The following is a 21524-nucleotide window of genomic DNA, read 5'->3' on the forward strand; positions in this document are numbered from 1 at the left end:
ATAATCACCTCAGGCTGCTGTCATTCAGGGTCTTATTCAAGGAAGATTTTTTTTTTTCCATAGGCACAAAGTAGGGGGGGGGCAGTGCTGTTTGAATAGGGCCCTTCATGCCTTCGCTAGAGTAGTTAATTGCTCTAGCTAAAGGGGACCGTTGCTATTAGAAATTACACATTGTTTTCTTTCAGTATTGTCAGACACCTAAAACATTGCAAAGGCTTCTATGTGAGAAATGGATTTCAGGGAAATGGCACTTTATCTTCCAACCAGTTAGCATTTGTATGATTCCAAGCAAGCTATTTAGCTTATACACACAGTAAAGTGAGCTCTCTAAAGGACAGCAGCAGAGCATATCAGTTGTGGCAGGGGAAGGTTTTTTTTTGGGTTTTTTTTTTACCCTCTCCCAGCCCTTGGGTTGAGATGTTTCCATACATGAAGGCAAGAGCCAGCACTGGTGTTTCAGCTTTCAAATTAATTCCATGGGAACAGGCTGAAGTTTAATCATGGTTACTGTAAGAATTTCAGGGGAAGGATTTTGCTTGTAACCTAAATGCACTGTGGTTCCAATTTGACACTTGCTTTTTCCCAGAGCCGGCTGCTTGCTCCCTTGTATTGCACAAACTTATTGCTACATGGAGGCTGCAGTACCCATAGCTTCTGATGATACACTGCTCTTTGCCATTTTAAGCCAAACTTATCCTGCACTATAACACTGACATTTTAGAAAACATTTTGTTCTCATTCGTAAAGGGCCTGATTTTCAATCCTGGCCTCTAATACTGACCAAAAGCAGCAAGGTGTCTGACCCACTTCCTATGGCATCACAGGCTGATGCCCTTTCACCCTTGCTAGGTGCTGGAATGGGTACATAATTTAGAGTCACAGTTGGAGATGACTTTCTAAAACTCTTACTAAAAATTAATTTGAGGATAATAAAAGCAAGGTACTGTAGAGGATGCTTCGCTTCTGCCCATCTCAGTCCAATACTCCCTGCCCATTTCACCTTAGAGCTGAAACAGGAGCAATGTTCAAGAGCCTGCACACTTTCAAAGTACACAAGCCCTCTAAACCTGCATACTTTATGCAAATTCTCAAAGGACAATGAACTGCCTTTTTTTTTTTCTTTTCCATAAGAAGCAACTCTGAATTATGCACATTAAAAACATCCATGGACTTTGCATCTACTGTTTGTACAGGGGGTGGATGGGGAGTAAAACCTGGGCATATACATTTGAAAATCAAAATGTACAGGCTGCTTTCCTCCTCTTCCACCCTAAACATGTCCATAGGAATGACTTTTTCCTCACCATTAGAATTACCCCAAGTGTCACTCATCTGTACTTTTAACCACAGTGGAGGGAAATTTTAATTCAAGCCATTTTACCAGGTAAATACCATTATCAAATAACCCTCTTGGAGAAAGATGACATCTACAGGCAGAGTCAGCATCAACCTGCTATAGTTTCCATTGTGAGAGTTGCAGGCAAATTACAAGTAGTGCAATACAGACTGTAGTTTTTTATATTTAAACATACGAAATGCTTGTGGATGGGGTTGTATTAAAACTAGAGGTAGTAGCCCATTTCAGTAAATGGCTTTCTATTCCCCTTTGTGTCAGTGAGGAAGGCCTTCCAAGAATAGAGAGCACAGGGAGGTCCTGGAGCAGTAAACTCTGCCAGGGGTGCTTCATGCTCCTGCTGTACAGGGTGAATATTTCCTCAGGCTTCTTTAAAGGAAAGTCCTTCCCATGCTCTGTATTATAGGCTCCCAGCATGCTTGGAGCCATGTATCATTTTGATCTGTTTGAGGCCCCTCTAGGTACAGGAGGAAAAGTAAGCTGTCAATCATGGCAGGGGGAGGGGCATGCTGACAGCATAGATTAGAAGCTCCTAGTATGCCCTAAGTAGACACTTTCAAAGGCTCAAGTATGACTAGCTTACTCACTGAAAAGAAACATTAGGAAACTCTTACCTACACAAAGTATACTGGAAGCCCTGAGGGGCAGATCGAGGGGAATTTCAAATGCAAGGCACCTTCCCTTTTTAGTGATGTACTTTCTAGAACTCTGAGCTCAGTCCATGTAGTGGCAAACACCCTAAGGAAAGTGCACAGTACAGAATTTAGGACTCCTTGGTAACCTGTGCTCCACAGTTTCTTTTTGACAATTCTACCCATCCCCTCACTGGCTCTTAAAAAGGTAACCAGAGTTTCATTTACATTCAGACAGAACTAAACCCTCCATCACTTGCTATTCGCCTTCTGTTTGGCCAAAGTGCGTTTCAATTCTCGCAAGTTCTCTGTCAGGAGCTCCACCTCATCCAGGCGCCCACTGTGCTTTGCATCAAAAATGTAGGCCTTAATGTTATCAATCTGTTGCAGAAGCAAGTCTTCATCTATTGCCTCATCTCCTTGCACACCTACAACATCATCTTCATCAACTTCAAAAGGATTAGTGGGCGAGGAGTCTTCAAAAGGATTCCCATGTGTTGCGTTGAACTGTTGTGCTGGAAAAGGCTTCTTGGTGTCTGCAAATTGGTTTGAGAGTGTGCTAGAAATCTCTGTCACTTGCTGATCTTCATTCTCTTCAAAAGGATTGTACTCCTTTTTCCTGCTATACGGATCTTTGCTCGACTGAGATCCCCTTAGAGAAAAGTCTTCATGGAATGGGTTGGCGGGGTCAGGTGCTAATGGAGTGCCAGTCTCTTCCTCATCAAACGGATTGAGAGATTCATTTTGGTCTGGATGTGTCTGGGGACTGTCTTCAGTGGCTTTTCTGTGATTAATTGGGAAGCCCAGATGCTGGGGGCTGGATGACTGGGGAACAGAGCTTGGAGGTGGGAGCGTGGCCATGGGGCTGCAATTGAGCTGGGCAATGTCTAAGTCTAGCGCTCGAGTGATATGGTTCTGCCGTTCCTTGCTGGTGTCAGACTGCTGCTCGACATCTCTGAAGTCCAGGGAACGGGTCCTTGCATGCTGATTCATGCCTTTGTGCCTCTCCCTCTTCATCAGCACCTGCAGCTGCTCCCGCTGCAAAGCCTCCTCCTCTGCTGTCTGATGCGATAGCTCAATGGCCTTCAGCATTTGCTGCTGGTCGTACTCATCCTGCAGCTGGCATAGGTTCTCCTGCAGTATGTTCACCTCGTCACTTCGGTTCGCTGCCTTGGCCTGCTTGATGAATGAGGTAATGTTGTCAATCTGCTGAAGGAGTGGATCAGAAATCTCCTGATCACACTGTCCACCAGAAGTTGGCAGCCAGCCCTCCGCTTTCTTCATTTGGCCTCGCTGGGGAAGAGGCACACTGCCATTAGGAGCCACAGTAATTCGGGAAACTGGGTCTTTACGTCTCTCCTCCAATTGCCTTTGTGCTTCCAATGTTGCCTGCCAAAAAAAGGAGCAAGATTGGACTGGGAAATCTGTAACAGGCCTAAAAGAAATCTGGCTTTATTATGTAACATTTTATGTTCGAAACTTCAGCTCAATCAATTACAAGTCTTGCCCAAGTTTCAGAAATCCCTGAAGCTGTTGCCCTGTACACAGCTATGAGGTAAATATTGATCCAATGAGGGAAGTGTTTCTGTGTAATATTATCTGAAACACTCTCCCCTGTCTGCTCCCATGAACCTACAGAAAAAGGACACTTACAAATAAATTTCATTTGGATGTCTTATGGCAGCACCTACTGGCCAGACTCAGCGTGAGCAGTCTGGGGCCACTGGCCAAATCTATCACTACAAAACCTGATTTATAAGGAAGTGGGGGGCAAAAATGGTTAGAATCCCTCCCCCCCCCTCCCCCCAGTACTTGTGAATAAAAGGTTCTTGGCATAATAACAGCCCTAGAGGCTGGTTCCAACCGAGCTTTGGGCCCAGAGGAGCAAGAAACTATTGAGCCCAAGAAAATAGATACAACCTCAGGGTAGAACTGTATGAGCCAGTGCTATTCTGGCCTTGCTCTTACAGTGGCAGGAACTGCACAAGAGTGGAGGTGGTCACTGCAGCCTTCTGGCATGAGCTGGAGCTCAATAGGCAAAAGAAAAAATCTTGAGGTTAAATACTTGAATACCACCACCTATGAAATCCAAAACAACAAAAAAAAAAGCGATCCCTTGTATTTTTAAACAAATATACTCGAATGTATAATACTTAAGTGACTTTTTATAATAAAAATGAAAAAATACAGTGATAACTAGTGTGCTCATATCAACACTGCATAAGCAGGAATGCTATTCCCTGTATTGAAGAGATTTCATCCAATCATAGCACTTTGTAAAAACACATTTTTTAATTGAAATATTAAATGTCCATATTATAAAAAAATAAATAGCTATATCCTGAAAATGTCATCTCTCTCAACCAATTTTACATAATAGTTTTTCAGGTATTAACGATACTCTCTGACAAGCAGCCCTTGTTTCAGCAATGAATTGGTTTCATCAAGGGAAAAATCCACATTCCAATCTCAACTTTGATTAAGGGCGTGCATCCTGGTTTCTGTTATATGTTCCTGGATCGGTTTGTTCGCTAGCTGTAATTTGAAAGACCTTTGAAGATGTGTTATTTTATTATATTTTAAATGCCTTGCATTTCTGCAGGTTATTATGTATCGATTCTTTTGTATCTGCTGATTGTATTAGCCTATTTGAAGCTACACTGGTTGCCAATAAAGTTACAGTGTATATTTAAGTGCTTGGTATTGGCTTTTAAAATCTTGAGAGGGAAACTCTCACTGCAACTTAGGAACTCTCACTGCAACTTAGGAACCAACTGAAGTGAGTGTTCAGCTGGAATTTAAGATCCAATATTCGATCTCTACTTCAGCTTCCCTCTACTCGCAGTTTTAATCATGTGAGACTTTGAAATCGGGTCTTTTCGGCCATGATTCTTACGTTAAGGAATGGTTTACCATCAGAATTGTAGTAGGAGAGAGATTTGTTTAAATTAGGAAGAAGCTGAAAACATGATTGATAACTGGAGACTGATGAACCTATTGATTATAGATAGTTGTCCTGTGATGGGAATTTTTTGTGTGCATCATCTGTATTTTAAGTTTGTGTTCTGCTATTAATCAAATAAAGAATTCTGCAAAGGATCAGGACCGCAGGTTATGCCATCCTTCATCTGCTGGAGTCAGAGAAATACTGAAGGATCGCAGGTGGCACACCGGGTTATCTGGTGGTGCTTTTCAGCTTTTCTCTGACTCCATCTGCTGGAAGGGAGGCATAACCCAGCGGGGTCTGGATTGATCCTGATACGTACAGGGAACTGTGAATTTCACAGACCCGAGGCTTCAATATGCAGCTGGTACCATTGGTTTGCATAGCTCTTTCCATGGTAAATGTATTTATTTTAAAAAGTATTTATGAATCACTTTCCAGATTATTCTAAATCAGGTCTGTGAAATTCACAGTTCCCTGTACGTACCAGGATCAGTCCAGACAGCTGGGTTATGCCTCCCTTCCAGCAGATGGAGTCAGAGAAAAGCTGAAAAACACCCCCAGATAACCCGGTGTGCCACCTGCGATCCTTCAGTATTTCTCTGACTCCAGCAGATGAAGGATGGCATAACCCACATACCTTCCATCCCCCACCTCTCCAACCCTTCCCTTAGATTTTTCCTTGTCACCCCAACAAGACAACTCTTTTAGCTCATAACAGTTCAATTTGTTATATTCTCCCCTTGCTTAAGTTGTATCCAAGTTTCTCCTCCTGTTCTATGTAAGACAATTATTTTTTGTCATTGTACAATGTAAACCGGAGTGATAATTAACTCTGTTATTTGAACTTCGGTATAGAAAAGTTATAAATAAATAAATTACCTGCGGTCCTGATCCTTTGCAGAATTCTTTATTTGATTGATTAATAAGTTTTCGAATGGAGACTTTGAGGTCCGTCATTGCGGCCATCCACAAAAGCGAATTTTTGGCTTCTTTGGATCTGACAGAGGCTTACCTTCACATAGGTATCTCAGATCATCATCGAAGGTTTCTGCGGTTCATGGTCTTGGGCGAGCATTACCAGTTTTGTGCGCGGCCGTTCGGTTTAGCGACAGCTCCCCGCGTCTTCACCAAGGTGATGGTGGTAGTGGCAGTGCGTCTGCGGCGGGAGGGGATCTTAGTTCATCCCTATCTGGACAACTGGCTCATTCAGGCAAAAATCGGAAGAGCTCTGCAAGGTGGCGGTGCAGTCTGTTTTGCATCACCTACATTCACTCGGATGGGTTGTCAATTTCTCCAAGAGCCAATTGGTACAGTCCCAGGTGTTGGAATTTCTGGGAGCATGGTTCGATACGACTATGTGCAAGGTTTTCCTGCCTCGGGAGAGGATGGGCAAACTAATGTCTCAGGTTTGACGTCTTTTGGCCCTTCCATTGCCCAAGGTATGGGACTATTTGCAAGTTCTTGGTTCTATGGCATCTACTCTGTAGTTGGTTCCCTGGGCGTTTGCTCATATGAGGCCTTTGCAGAGGGCGTCGCTTTTCCGTTGGAACTCCAAGTCCAAGGAGTTCCACTTGCCCTCTCCCCTTCTGGATCCAGCCAGGGCCAGTCTAGAATGGTGGTTGATCCCCAATCACTTACAGCAGGGAATGGATCTAGAGAATCCACAGTGGATGATCGTGACAACGGATGCCAGCCTTTCTAGTTGGGGGGCAGTCTGTCAGTCACGGTCAGCACAAGGTCAATGGACAGCACAGGAGTCCAAGTGGTCCATAAATCGGTTGGAGACAAGGGTGGTTCGTCTAGTGTTGCACCGTTTTCTCCTGCTAATCCAGCATCGTTCGGTAAGGATCCTATCCAACAATGCGACAATCGTGGCTTACATAAATCGTCAAGGGGGAACAAAGAGTCGGCCGGTGGCCTCAGAGGCGGACAAGTTGATGGGGGGCGGAACGTAATCTGCTCCAGTTGGTGGTGTCACACATAGCCAGAGTGGACAGGCAGATTTTCTCAGTAGACAAAGGCTAGATTCTGGCGAATGGGAACTGTCCGAGGAGGCGATGCAGCTCTTGACTCGCCGGTGGGGAGCCCCCCCGGCTGGATTTGATGGCGACTCGGCTGAACGCGAAAGCGGCTCATTTCTTCAGTTGCAGAAGGGAGCACAGGTCAGAAGGGGTGCATGCCCTGGTCCTTCTGTGGCCTCAAGACGCGCTCTTCTATGTGTTTCCTCCTTGGCCGTTGGTGGGGAAGGTCTTAAGGCGAATAGAGTCCCACCAGGGGCCGGTTATTCTCATAGCTCCCGAGTGGCTGTGGAGGCCATGGTTCGCAGACCTGATCAACTTGGTGGTAGACGGTCCCTTGCGTCTCGGTCACCTACCGAATTTACTCCGACAGGGTCCAGTATTTTTCGATCAGACGGCTCACTTTGTCTAGCGGCTTGACTTATGAGAGGAGACAGTTGAGAAAGAAGGGCTATCCGGATACGGTGATTACCACTCTACTACGCGCATGAAAGACCTCTATTTCTCTCACCTACGTTCGGGTGTGGAAGGTTTTCGATGTAGTGGGTTGAAGGTGTCCCCCGCGCCAGGCCACTATTGTGCACATTCTCGCGTTCTTGCAGGAAGGCTTAAAGAAAGGACTGGCGTATAGCTTGCTCCAGGTTCAGGTAGCGTTAGGCTGTTTAAGGGGTAAGGTTGATGGTACATCATTTGCAGGCCATCCGGATGTGGCGCGTCTTTTGAAGGGAGCCAAACATTTACACCCGCCGGTGCGTGCAGTGTGTCCTTCGTGGAGTTTAAATTTGGTTCTCCGTGGGCTCTGCGGTCCTCCCTTTGAGCCTATCAAGCGGGCTATGTTGAAAGATTTAACACTCAAGGCGGTGTTCCTCGTGGCTATCTGTTCGGCCAGACGAATATCGGAGATTCAAGCGTTATCCTGCAGAGAACCGTTCTTGCGAATCTCGGACTCTGGGGTTTCGCTTCGGATGGTGCCTTCTTTTCTGCCGAAGGTTATATCGGCATTTCACGTAAATCAGTCAGTTAAGTTACCAGCTTTTCCAGATTTGGATAGGAATTCTCCTCAAGCTCAGGATTTGAGGAGACTGGACGTCCGCAGGATACGTCTGTGATACTTGGAAGTGACTAATGCTTTTCGGTTGTCAGATCATCTTTTTGTCTTATGGAGCGGTCCTAAAAAAGGGTGCAAGGCTTCAAAGACTACTATTGCCCAATCACGGATGGAAAGTGCCAGATGGTCTTAAGGCTCATTCGATCAGATCTCAAGTGGCATCTTGGGCAGAGAGCCAATGTGTTTCGCCACAAGAGATTTGCAGGGCAGCTACTTGGAAATCTTTGCACACGTTTGCTAAGCATTTTTTCTTTCCCTGTATGACCCAGGATCAGTCCAGACCGCTGGGATGTACCCAAGCTGTCCTAAATGGGGTGGGACCCAGAGAGTCCCGCTCGAAGCACACTGTTGCCAAAAGAATCAACATCCGGAGCCCGGATGTCCAAACTGTATTGGTTCTTACCTGCTAATGTTTGTTCCTGTAGTACCAAGGATCAGTCCAGATGCCCGCCCAGGGGTATAGTGTTCAGGAGAGTCCGCTCGGTTGGTATTGTATTTTTCTCTCTGCAGTTTTTAGACTAATCTGAAGATTTTTAAGCAAGCTTATCCATGGAAGCATTTCAATCTGTACTCTTGTCCTGTACATGGTTTTCACAGGTTATTGTTCAGCTAAATTCTCTTGATCTAGTCATGGGTTGTTTAAATTTACTTCATTCTGCTTTGATATTGATTATACTGAAGGATCGCAAATGGCACACCAGGTTATCTGGGGGTGCTTTTCAGCTTTTCTCTGACTCCATCTGCTGGAAGGAGGCATAACCCAGCGGTCTGGACTGACCCTTGGTTCTACAGGAACGAAAATTAGCAGGTAAGAACCAATTTTCCTGTGTGGGCCATCCTGATGGCACAGGGAAGGAACTGGGTTCAATTCTTGGCTTAGGTTTTCCACTTCCCAGATAGACCAGGACTGGGGGTTCTGCAGAGGCAGTGTTCACAGCTTCTGGTGGGGGGAGGGACTTAGTTATCACAGAGCAAGAAAATGTGGCAGAAAGATACAGAAATAGTCCCGACTGTAGTGGGCGTCGCCAACTTGATTAAAAAGCTTCCTGGCACATCTAGACATGTTGCCTGGGCATACAATACCCTATGAACTCCAGAAGGCACATTGCAGGTATGAAGAAGGGCATTAGCAGTGAGACTGAGATCATACTCAACATGCCCTGGCTTATGAAGGAGGTTCATTCCTGTCAAGATATGCACATAAATCAACCCATTTGGAGACATTACCCTGAGTGACTATAAAGTTCCAGAAGGAACCCTGGAGCATTGACCCCAGCCAAGAAATGCTGCTGCACTGAGAGAGGAGGGGATATAAAATAGGAAAAGTTGCTAACAAAAGCTCATGGCGTCATAGCTCAGCTCTGGTTTTGATCAAGCTGGAAGCCCAAAAGGAGAAGGAAACTGCCCGGCATTTCTCCCTTTATGCCTCCCCTCCCCCCCCCAACGAAAAAAAAACCACCAGCATGCAGAACAATTATATATAGGGAAACCCCCAAAATGGACCCTCTTTTGGGTTGCTAGCTTCTTCATAAAACATTTAGCTGGGGAAGACCTGGTAATTATGTTTGACCTGTTGGGAAATGTTTTGGATGTTTTCTACTGCAATACTAGCAAATGACCACTAGATGGCAAGTGAGAGCATTGCTGTTTTGTGTGTTAATCCATTATGTCCCTATCCAATAAATGGGTCATGATGGGTTAATGTGGTTTTGGGGAGAAAGGGGAGCTGCTGTTAACTAGGTGGATCTTTTTGCTTGGGTGACAGGTTTTTAGCAGTGGGTATAAAAGTGGGAAGTTTTTGGCAGGTGGGGCCCTTTCTCAGGGTAGGGTGTGTGAAAGGGAACTTCAGGGATGTAGCAGCCTGGTGTGCACAGCCTACAAGCTTGAATGCCCAGGGACCCTCCCAGTGAGAGTGGGACTCTGTAGGGGCTCTTCTCGAAGAGGCCCGAGGCTGTGAAAAGGAAAGGGTTTTTCCACCTCCCCAGTGGAGAGGACAGAGGAGGCTATTCCCCCTCCTCTGGGACCATCCCAGAGAGAAGACTGGGTGCGTTCAAAGTAGGAGTGCCGCAAGGGTCCACAGCATGGAGAAGGCCAGGAAGCCCCACCTGCTGGAACTGGAGAAGGATGGAAGTCAAGAATATGCGAGCAGCTCTGAGATTGCAGCTCTGAAATTGGATTGTGATCCCTTTTGGATGTGAATTCTGGTAGGGGGGTATTGGGATGGATTGTACCTCATTCCTTCTTAACACCGCTGGGGAAAGGAGAGAAATGTGAAGAAAAAAAATCCAATGCTTCAACTTGACCTTTGGTGTACAGGGAAGAGAGTTTAGAAGCTGGAGTGTTGAACCCCTGTGATGTGCTGAAGGAAATGTATGAGAAAGCAAATGTTGCTTACCTGATGTAACAGGTGTTCTCACAGGACAGCAGGATGTTAGTCCTCACAAATGGGTGACATCGAGGATGGAGCCCACCACGGAAAACTTCTGTCAAAGTTTAAACAGAACTTTGACTGGCCCCTACTGGGCATGCCCAGCAAGGCACTGACCCTGCAGCCAGCAGGGGTCTCCCTTCAGTCTGATTTTCAAAGCTACAGGCAGTGCCTAAAAAGTAAAAACAAAACAAACCCAACACCGCGGGGTGGCGGGCGGGTTTCGTGAGGACTAACATCCTGCTGTCCTGTGAGAACACCTGTTACATCAGGTAAGCAACATTTGCTTTCTCACAGGACAAGCAGGATGGTTGTCCTCACAAATGGGTGAGTACCGAGCTGAGGATGTCCTGACTTGCACCAAATGCACCCAATGACGTGCAACAGGCACAACAACTGGGGTGGTATTTGGTAAAGGGCATCCGCACTCTACCGGGAAGGTGGAAGGGTGTTGGTACATCACGTTGGAAAAAGGTTACGCAAGACAGATTGGCCGAAGATGGAGTCCTGTCTTCCAGCTTTGTCCAAACAATAGTGGGCTGCAAAGGTATGGAGAGAACTCCAGGTTGCAGCTTTGCAGATGTCAGGAAGCGGCACCGATCGAAGGTGTGCCACTGACGTCGCCATGGCCCTCACAGAGTGTGCTTTCACACGGTCTTGAAAAGGAATGCCAACTTGCTGATAGCAAAAAGAAATGCAGTCCGCCAACCAGGAGGAAAGAGCCTGCTTACCCACAGGATGTCCTAACTTGTTAGGATGGAAAGAGACAAATAATTGAGTGCTCTTCCTGTGAGCAACTGTACGGTCTAGATAAAAAGCTAGAGCTCGTTTGCAGTCTAGGGTATGCAGAGTCTGTTCCCCGGAGTTGGAGTGGGGCCTGGGAAAAAAGATAGGTAGTATGATGGATTGATTAATATGAAACTCAGAAACTACCTTAGGTAAAAATTTAGGGTGAGTGCGGAGTACCGCCCGGTCCTGCAGGAGCTTAGTGTAAGGCGGATAGGTAACTAGGGCCTGCAATTCACTAACCCTGCGAGCTGAAGTGATAGCCAAAAGGAATAACACTTTCCATGTGAGATACTTTAATTCACAGGAGTGCAGAGGTTCGAAAGGAGGTTTCATTAGACGACCAAGAACCAGGTTAAGGTCCCAAGATGGGGCCGGAGGACGTAAGGGTGGCTTCAGATGGAGCAAGCCTTTAAGAAAACGTGTTACCAGGGGTTGTACTGAAATAGGGACACCCTGTACACCTTTATGGAAGGCGGCTACCGCACTGACATGCATCCTAATGGAAGAGGTCTTTAGACCGGATTCTGATAGGTGCCATAAATAGTCCAAGAACTTAGAGATTGGACAGGAAAGGGGATCAAGGGACTGAGAAGTGCACCATGTGTACCTTTTCCATTTATATGAATAGGATCTTCTGGTAGAGGGCTTTCGTGAAGCTATCAGGACACGAGAAACCGAATCCGAAAGGTTAAAAGGCTGAAGGACTAACCTTTCAACATCCATGCCGTCAGGGACAAGGCCTGGAGGTTGGGATGGAGGAGGCATCCGTCGTTTTGAGTGAGCAGATGCGGATCCGTTCCCAGAGGGATGTGCCTGCGGATGGAGAGATCCTGGAGTATGGGAAACCACACTTGGCGTGGCCAGTGGGGTGCTATCAGGATCATGGTTCCTCCGTCTTGGCGTAGCTTCACGAGAGTCCTTGACAGAAGAGGAAGTGGAGGGAATGCATAAAGCAGACCTGTCGTCCACTTGAGGGAGAAGGCATCTCTCGGCTGAAAGTGTTGGCTCCGAATGAGAGAGCAGTAATCGTCCACTTTGTGGTTCTGAGGGGACGCAAAGAGGTCTATGCGGGGAAAACCCCACTTGTGAAACAGAGAGGTCACTACCAGAGGATCGAGTGACCACTCGTGTGGCTTGAAGACACGGCTCAGCTGGTCTGCCAATACATTGTCTACTCCCGGCAGGTAAGTGGCCCTGAGGTACATAGAGTGGGAGAGGGCTTCCGCCCAGATCTGCGCAGCTTCCTGACACAGAAGGAAGGAGCCTGTGCCTCCCTGCTTGTTTATGTACCACATGGCCACTTGGTTGTCCGTCTGGATTAAGATTATCTGATGGAATAGATGATCTTTGAAAGTTCGGAGTGCATAGCGGATTGCGCGAAGTTCCAGGAAATTTATCTGGTGTTCGGCTTCCTCTTTGGACCATAACCCTTGGGTTTGTAATTCGTCCACATGGGCTCCCCAACCGATGTGAGAAGCGTCGGTGGTTAGGATTACTTGCGGATCCGGTGGAAGAAAAGGTAAGCCCTGAAGGAGGTTGACCTGAGTTGTCCACCAGGTTAAGGATAGGCGCAGGGCCTGTGTGACTGTGACTATGGAGGACAGAGGCTGAAAAGCTTGAATCCATTGGTGTCGTAGAGTCCATTGTGTTACTCTCATGGCTAGTCGGGTCATGGGAGTGACTTGAACCGAGGATGCCATGTGTCCTAGGAGAATGAGGAACTGGCGAGCCGTGGCAGTGTTTTGAGACTGGAGCTGGCGAGCCAGGGATATTAGGGTGTGGACCCTCTGAAGAGGAAGGTAAGCCTTTGCCTGCAAGGTGTCCAAGTCTGCTCCAATGAAGGATAAGGTTTGAGACGGGACTAAGCAAGATTTCTCGTAATTGACAAAAAACCCTAAGGAAAAGAGTGTTTGAATTGTCAATTTTAGGGAGGATTGAGCTATGTGTTGGGAGGAGGCCCTGATTAGCCAATCGTCCAGGTAGGGGTAGACGTGGACACCTTCCTTCCTTAGGAATGCTGCTACCACTACGAGACATTTGGTAAAGACTCGTGGGGCAGAAGCCAGACCGAAAGGTAGGACACGGTATTGATAATGGTCGTGGCCTACAAGAAACCGCAGATATTTGCGATGGGATTGTGTGATCGCAATGTGGGTATAAGCGTCCTTGAGGTCGAGAGAGCACAGCCAATCCCCCTTTTGCAACAGAGGGAGCAAGGCGCCCAGGGTTACCATCTTGAACTTTTCTTTTTGCAGATACTTGTTGAGGGCCCGAAGGTCCAGAATTGGACGTAGCCCCCCTGATTTCTTTGGTATTAGAAAGTATCTGGAATAGAATCCCTTCCCTTGTTGACAAGGAGGGACGGGTTCTATAGCATTTGATTGTAGAAGAAGGGATACTTCTTGATGTAATTGAGTGAAATGGCTGGTTAGACTCCATGCCTGAAGGGGCGGGGAGTCTGGCGGAAGTGTTATGAAGTTGAGGTGGTAACCCTGTGCGATAATTGCTAGCACCCACTGATCTGAGGTGATCTGTTTCCAACGGTGTAAGAAGTGGAACAGTCGACCCCCCACAGGGATGTGTGGAAGAGGGAGATGGCATGTGCTCAATACAGGGAAGTCAAAGGCCCGCCGCAGGCCCAGGAGGTGGGGCTACAGTAGGTCTTTGCTTTCTCGGCTGACGAGGCTGAGGCCTGTTAGAGGACCGTGCAGGACGAGCCCTAGTTGACGGAGGGTAGTAGCGACGTGGTCGAAAGAATGACTTCTTAGAGTCCTTTTGCGGTTGCTTGGAGGTCACCTCAGGTGGGACAGATGAGAGTTGTTTCAACGTCTCATGGTGGTCTTTTAACTCCGCCACAATCTGTTGAATTTGCTCTCCAAACAAATTGTCGCCTAAGCAGGGCAAATCAGCAAGACGATCTTGGACTTCTGGGCGAAGGTTGGATGACTTTAACCAAGCACAACGTCTGGCTGAGATGGCTGTGGCTGAAACCTTCGTGGAAGCATCGAATATGTCATAGGCAGTCCTAATCTCGTGCTTCCCTGCCTCAAATCCCTTGTGAAGAAGGGCTTGAAGCTGTGGTTGGTATTGGTCCGGCAACGTGTCAGCATAGTCTTGCATTTGCTTAAAGATGGCTCTGTTGTATTGAGTCATGTAAAGTTGATATGAAGCTATGCGTGAAATCAACGTAGCTCCATGATACACTTTCCGTCCTACACTATCCAGGAACTTGTTGTCCCTGGTAGGTGGGGTAGAAGAGTGCGGCTTAAGACGCTTGGCCTTCTTCTGCGCGGACTCAACCACAACAGAGCGATGATCCAGTTGAGGCTTTTGGAAACCTGGTGCTGACTGGACAAGGTATGTGGAGTCAGCTTTCTTGTTAACTGGTGACACCGATGAAGGAGATTCCCAGTTTTTCTTGAGCAGATCCAAAAACACCTGGTGTATAGGGATGGAAGGGATGATTTTTGGAGCATCCAGAAATTGAAGTAGTTCCATCATCTGGTGTCTATCATCAGCTTCAGATTGTAGTTGAAAAGGTACAACTTCTGACATTTCTTTCACAAAATTAATGAAAGATAGATCCTCAGGAGGAGATCTTTTTCTACTCTCTGTAGGAGATGGTGGCGAAGGCAGATCTGTGTCAGAAGAGGTATCATCATCATCACCCCAGGTATCGTAGGGATCATGTGTGGCTTGTAGCCCTGATGGACCTGGCTGAGGCTCTGAAGGCATCGATGGAAACCGAGGTGGAATCGGTGCAGTAGGTGGAACCAGAAATGGCATCGATGGCTTCGGTGCTGCCGATGGAATCGGTGCCTGGCGCGGAATCGATGGAGCCGAAGGATAAATCGGTGGAGATATACCAGAAGGTACCGATGGAACTACCCCGGAAGGGGGAATTCGAAACGGTGTTTCTCCTGCCGATGAGAAACCAGTCGGAGACGGTGGTGTTGTCGATGGCACTGGAATCACCGATGGAAGGGCCGTCACGAGTGCCTCCATGCGGCTCAGTAGCGGTGCTAGCGCTTGTATCAACGGCTCGGTGGTCGGTTCCCTCCTCGGTGGCGAAGCCGGTGCCGGTGTCGGTGCCGGGGGCGGCACTGGAACTGGTGCCGGAGACGGTGCCGATGGAGGTTGTAATTTCTTCATCGCTTTCTCGATGGCCTCCTGGACCAGCCGGTCCAGTTCTGCCCGGAGACCAGGGGTAACCATACCCGGCTCGATGGGAGAGGGAGGCTGAGGCAGGGCCGGAGGGACCACCGTAACCGGTGGGATCACGGCCCCCACACCCCGAGAGGGTGAGGGTTTCCTCGATGCCGGCGAACGAGACGTGGAGGGCATCCGGTCTGTTCGCGGCTTCTTTGTCGGTGGCTCGGCTTGAGCAGAGGTCGATGGCTGTGGATCCTCGACAGGCCGAGACTTATGCCGTCGATGGCGGTGCTTTTCTTTCCGATCCCCTCGCCCATCCGGGGAAGGGACGGGAGTCGACGGCCGAGAAGCGATCGATGGCGGACGGTCACCGGAGGGTTGACGATGATGGTACAACTTCGACGGTGCCGGTTCCGATGACGTCGATGCTATCGATGGCGTTGGGGTTGGTGCATGGAAGAGGAGCCCCATCTTCTCCATCCTGGCTTTGCGACCCTTGGGTGTCATTAAGGCACATTTGGTGCAAGTCAGGACATCATGCCCACTACCCAAACACATTACACAAACCCTGTGGGGGTCTGTGATGGACATAGTCCGGGTACAATCCGGACAACGACGGAACCCCGTTGCCATGGCTGAAAGCCAAAATTTAGGCTGGGGATCGGTAAGTGCCCACAGGCCTCGAGGGCCAAAATCGACGGCAGTCGATGGAAGAAGGCAAAAAACTTACCGGGTTCCGTAAGATGACTAAAAAATTTGTCGAAGGGAGACCCCTGAGGGGCAAATTTTCTTAGGAAATTAATTTCCAAATTCCTGTCAGGAACGTGGTTAGAGAGCTCCTTTCACCGCGTGGCAACTGCTGCGCGGAAAAAAGAAGACTGAAGGGAGACCCCTGCTGGCTGCAGGGTCAGTGCCTTGCTGGGCATGCCCAGTAGGGGCCAGTCAAAGTTCTGTTTAAACTTTGACAGAAGTTTTCCGTGGTGGGCTCCATCCTCGATGTCACCCATTTGTGAGGACAACCATCCTGCTTGTCCTGTGAGAAACCTGTAGACATTGCCTTAATGTCTAGTGTGTGCCATTATGCCTTGCAAAATGGTTATGTGGGGATGATGTAAAAAGTACTGACTGTTGATCCCCACGAATTCTGATGTATTCAGTATTTATACTTTTACCTGCTCCACATCCATTGTAAATAGTTTATTGGCTGGTTCACCCAGAAGTAAAGTGAATGGTTTGAATTTGAAACACTGTTTCTACACTTCATTTAGCCTCCCTGTGCAGCCAGAGGAGAACATGGTTAATAGTTACCTCAGCTGTGTCTGTCTATACAGGTCTACGACACCAATCTGCATGAGCTATTCTGAGAACCCGCTACATAAATTTGAAAAGGAAGACCCTTATCAAACAGGGAAATCCCTTTCCATCATTTTATGTACCCCAAAGCAAGGGTTCACACATACATGAAAGCAAATCTCCACAGGAACTAACCAAATATCCCTTGAGGCAGTCTGAATAACTTTTCTACAGTGTGAGAAATTATTATATGGACATTTGCACAGCTCAGGAACTTTGCAGAACCGAGCCCCAATTATTGTCCGTTTCTTGGTGCAGAGACCTGCATCCGAGGCCGATTCCACCCAAAAATGTGAATGTGCAAACCTAACCCTGCTACCAATGAAGCATGCGTTAGTGCTGGTTTTACTCCAGGGTTGCACGGACTCTTTACCTGTCTCTCCAGCTGAGCTTTTCGTTCATTTTCCTGTGTTCGTTTCTTTTTCAATTCTTCGTATTTTTCTTTGGTTGGCAACGACATCAGTCCAAGCAGCTTTTCCTGGCAATTCAAACACAGCGGCCAGAGGAACAGCATTAAGCCAAAATGTCTAGTGGGGTTTTGTTTTGTTTTTTTACAGCATACTGAAATCGGAAATTTTCCCTTCTCTGACAGGACGCTAAGTTATTTGTGAAAGTTTGGATAGGAAATCCCAGAACCTGTATTTATATACCTTTAAAAGGTATGTTAAAATACGCTTTAATGGAACATTTTGCATAATTTCTTACCCTATAAAGCTTCATGCAAGAATTCAGTATCTAGTAAAATAGTTGATGTTCATGTTTATTAAGATGTGAGCAGGTAAGGAGTTTGAATGGTAAATGTGATTTTTTATTTTTTTTTTAGGACTTGTCAAGCTCTCTGTATACATTCCTGTTTGCTGATAGTTGTACAGCGTCATGTTTAATGTATTTTTTTTAATCCTGCACGTGACTAAGAAACATCTGGCTGCTCTGTGTACCTGTATAAAGAGCGTAGCTGAATAGCGGATCATTTTTTGCAGCTGCTGAGTTCTGGGATGAGGTTTTGGCTCCTCATTCATGCCAAGGGTCAAAATCTTCTTACTGAAGGTGAAACGAGCAAACACAAGTGACCATGCAAAGCCTCCAACCCCATGACTTTTATTCATATTTCTCACAGGGGGGAGCCCCATTTCAGGAAGAAAGATTTTTATGCATCTCTCTTACCTGAGAGCATCGATTAACTCGTACAACTTCTGCACTTCCACCCTCAGATCATTAGCATGCTCCAGGCTGTAGGTCACCTCCCCAGCACTGCAGGGAATACCAAACAGTTTTCACACTAAATTATGCCCTGTCAGCATTATTACCTCCACATTACCTGCCAGAAAGGGCAGTTCAGAGAAAGGTGGAGCAGGATGAGAACTAGGGACACTGCTGTAAAAACAACTTCTAGTGTGTTGAAAAGAAAAGGAAAAGAGGCAATTAATATTTTAAATCCTACCCAGCATTTCACAGCTAACTGCAGAATATTTCAAAAATTCAAATAAGGTCATTATCCTAGAGCTGCAAATTGTGGTAATCTAAGAGCTATTATTATTTAATATGAAGCTTTTCTTTTGTTCTTTTTGCATGATTTAAATGTCTGAATTACTCAGAAAAATTCAGATCATCTGTAGAGTATGGGTGAATCTCAGCCAGCTTTGTGAGCACAAACAGCAGATTCATTAAATCTTACAGAACTGCAACTGAACTGTGACCAGTATACCGTGTTTCTCCCCAAAATAAGACAGGTCTTATATTTAATTTTTGCTCCAAAAAAAAAAAAAGTTAGGGCTTATTTTCAGGGGATGTCTTTTTTTCCATGATTGGTGAATGAGAACAAGGCTAAGCCCACCTCCTCTTTCATTCACCAATCAGATTCAATTTTCAGCCGAACCTTTTGGTTTGGCCTTAGTTATCGGCCCACTGTGGGAAATTTTGTTTTCCCCGCGGTTCAGGCCGATTTTATTTTGGCTGACCCCCCCCCCCCGGAAACGATACCCGAAACCCACCCCAACCCTTCAAATTTAATTAATTAAAACCGGGTTTGCATGGTAAAACAAAATAAAAACACCCCCCCCAAACCCTTCACATTTACTTCATTGCAACCCCCCACCCTCTCAACCCCCCAGAACTTGCCGAAATTCCCTGGTGGTCCAACAGGGGGTCCCGGGAGCGATCTCTCGTTCTCGGGCCGTAATGGCCCTTTGCCCTTACCATGTGACAGGTCTATCTGTGACATTGGCCAGCCTCTGACAAATGGTAGGAGCAACCTCCCCCTGTCTGCCTTGCCCCCCAGGTTTCCCCCCCCCCCCAGGGATTTTTGGTAAGTCTGGTGGGGGGGGGGGCTCGGGCAAGTCTTGGGGTGCAACCGCGCGTCCACCTATAACTAGGGCTTATTTTTGGAGTAGGGCTTATATTTCAAGCCCTACTCCAAAAATCCTGCAACTGAAGCTAGGGCTTATCAGGGAAACATGGTACTTCCTGGAAAGAGATGGAAATAATGGTTTGCTAGCCCTCACACTAACTCTGCTAAGGGAAATTAAGACACATTTGGGCCGATTCAGTAAAGTCTGCGGGCCGATTCAGTAAAGTCCGCGTGCACAGGCCACTCTCGCCTGTGCGCGCAATTCAGTATTTAAATTAGGTTTGGCAGTAGAAACTGGCAAAAGGAGGCGCTAGGGACACTAGCGCATCTCTAGCGCCTCCTTTTGGCCCGGAGCGGTGGCTGTCAGCGGGTTTGACAGCCGACACTCAATTTTGCCGGCGTCGGTTCTCGAGCCCGCTGACAGCCACAGGCTCGGAAACTGGACGCCGGCAAAATTGAGCGTCCGGTTTTCAACCCAACAGCCGCCGGCCGACTTCAAATTTTTTTTTTTTACCCTTCGTGACCTCCGACTTAATATCGCCATGATATTAAGTTGGACTGTGCACAGAAAAGCAGTAAAAACTGCTTTTCTGTGCACTTTCCCGGTGCCCGAAGAAATTAGCGCCTACCTTTGAGTAGGCGCTAATTTATGAAAGTAAAATGTGCGGCTTGGCTGCACATTTTACTTACTGAATCGCGCGCGAATACCTAGGCGCTATTAGGTTCGGCGGGTTGGACGCGCGTTTTCCGCCCCTTACTGAATAAGGGGTAAGGGAAAATGAGCGTCCAAGGGCAGGTTAACAGGGCTGAATGAGCATAAGAGCATTAGAACCATATGCCATACTAGGTCAGACCAAGGGTCCACAAAGCCCAGTATCCTGTTTCCAACAGAGGCCAATCCAAGTCACAATTACCTGGCAAGTACCCAAACATTACATAAATCACAAGCTACTATTGCTTATTAATTACTGTAATAGCAGTTTATGTATTTATCCTCTAGGAACTTATCCAAACCTTTTTTAAACCCAGTTAAACTAACTGCTGTAACCACATCCTCTGGCAATGAATTCCAGAGCTTAACTATGCGCTGAGTGAAAAAGTTTTCTTTGATTTGTTTTAAATGAGCTACTTGCTAACTTCATGGAGTGCCTCCTAGTCCTTCTATTGTCCGAGAGAGTAAATAACCAATTTACATTAACTTGTTCATGTCCTTTCATGATTTTGTAGACTTCAATAATATCCCCCCCCCCACACACACACCCCCAATTCATCTATTCTCCAAACTGAACAGCCCTAACTTCTTTAGCCTTTCCATGCCCCTTCTTTTGGTCGCTCTTCTCTGCACTTTCTCCAGTGCAATTATATCCTTTTTGAGATGCAGTGACCTGCACACAGTATTCAAGGTGCAGTCTCACCATGGAGCAATACAGAGGCATTATGGAAACTTGTGAGCAGTAGTGCCAGTCAACAGTGGTCAGAAGTTGAAGTTTTGATTTTCGGCAAGTCAGAAAGTGTTCTGATTCAACCTTTCTTAAAAGCCGAGCATTTTATTACGGAGTACGATGTCCCATATTCTTTATATTCTAGGAGCAGCTTAAGGAAGCTAATGATGATACAAGCTCTAAAACAGTGGAACATCAGCTCTGCAGATGTTTCACAAGAAATGGTTTCTAATATTGTTCTAATAAATCAGTGTGGTTGCCAGTTTAATCCATCTGGAGACGCTACCTACAACAAATAAGTTGCAAGTGGAACCTTTTTATTGGACTAAATACTCAGTTCCAGAGTTATGTTCCCTTCATCAAGTCAATGATGTTTTTGCTTTGGAAATCGGATTACATTAAAATAGTTCAGTATAAAAGCCTCAGCCTACACCTTGTTTGCTGATCTTTATTGTTCCGTAATGCACTTCTCAAAACGATAATAAGGTTCGAAAGGAAGCATTATCTTTGTTTGGATAAAGAAGTGGTCTTCCCTCTCTTATCCTTCAGTGCTATGGAGCAGAAACCACGTACTGCATGCGGGCCAGCTCATGCTATTCTATTGCCATTAGTAACACTTTGCCTCACCAACTGGCCACATGCTTGCTCACATATTGCTCACAAGGTGGTACACACAGGTGCCGATAGAGCTCACCTCACCTGCATACTGGCATCCACATCCCAGGCTTTTCTAATATATTCACAATAGCATTTTGCCATGCTTTTCTTTAATTGATTACATTGCCATGGGCTGTGCTGGTTAGCTCTTGCCTTGGATGAATAAGTGATGCTTACTTTATAGACTGTGCCATCTTGATGTATTCCGGAGCCTTCAGGTTAATTCTGTCCATGCACAGATGAAGTTTCTTGAAAAAGCAGATTTTTAAAAAAGGCAGAATTTCAGTATATAAAATA

General features: G+C 46.6%; 1 protein-coding gene across 4 annotated transcripts in view; it reads right to left on the minus strand.

The window, feature by feature from the left end:
* Positions 1-23: 23 nt before the first annotated feature.
* Positions 24-21524, minus strand: part of RBSN (rabenosyn, RAB effector) — a 31964-nt gene continuing 10463 nt past the window's right edge. For all 4 annotated transcript variants that reach the window (XM_029601395.1, XM_029601393.1, XM_029601394.1 and 1 more), the window contains 5 exons: positions 21405-21475; positions 17946-18032; positions 17720-17822; positions 17155-17259; positions 24-3375 (listed from right to left, as the gene is read on the minus strand). In XM_029601395.1, coding sequence (XP_029457255.1) covers positions 2239-3375; positions 17155-17259; positions 17720-17822; positions 17946-18032; positions 21405-21475 — 1503 coding nt within the window. In that variant the 3' untranslated portion in view covers positions 24-2238. The remainder of the gene's footprint in view (positions 3376-17154; positions 17260-17719; positions 17823-17945; positions 18033-21404; positions 21476-21524) is intronic.

This window comes from Rhinatrema bivittatum, chromosome 4 (assembly GCF_901001135.1).
Source record: "Rhinatrema bivittatum chromosome 4, aRhiBiv1.1, whole genome shotgun sequence".
NCBI lineage: Eukaryota > Metazoa > Chordata > Amphibia > Gymnophiona > Rhinatrematidae > Rhinatrema > Rhinatrema bivittatum.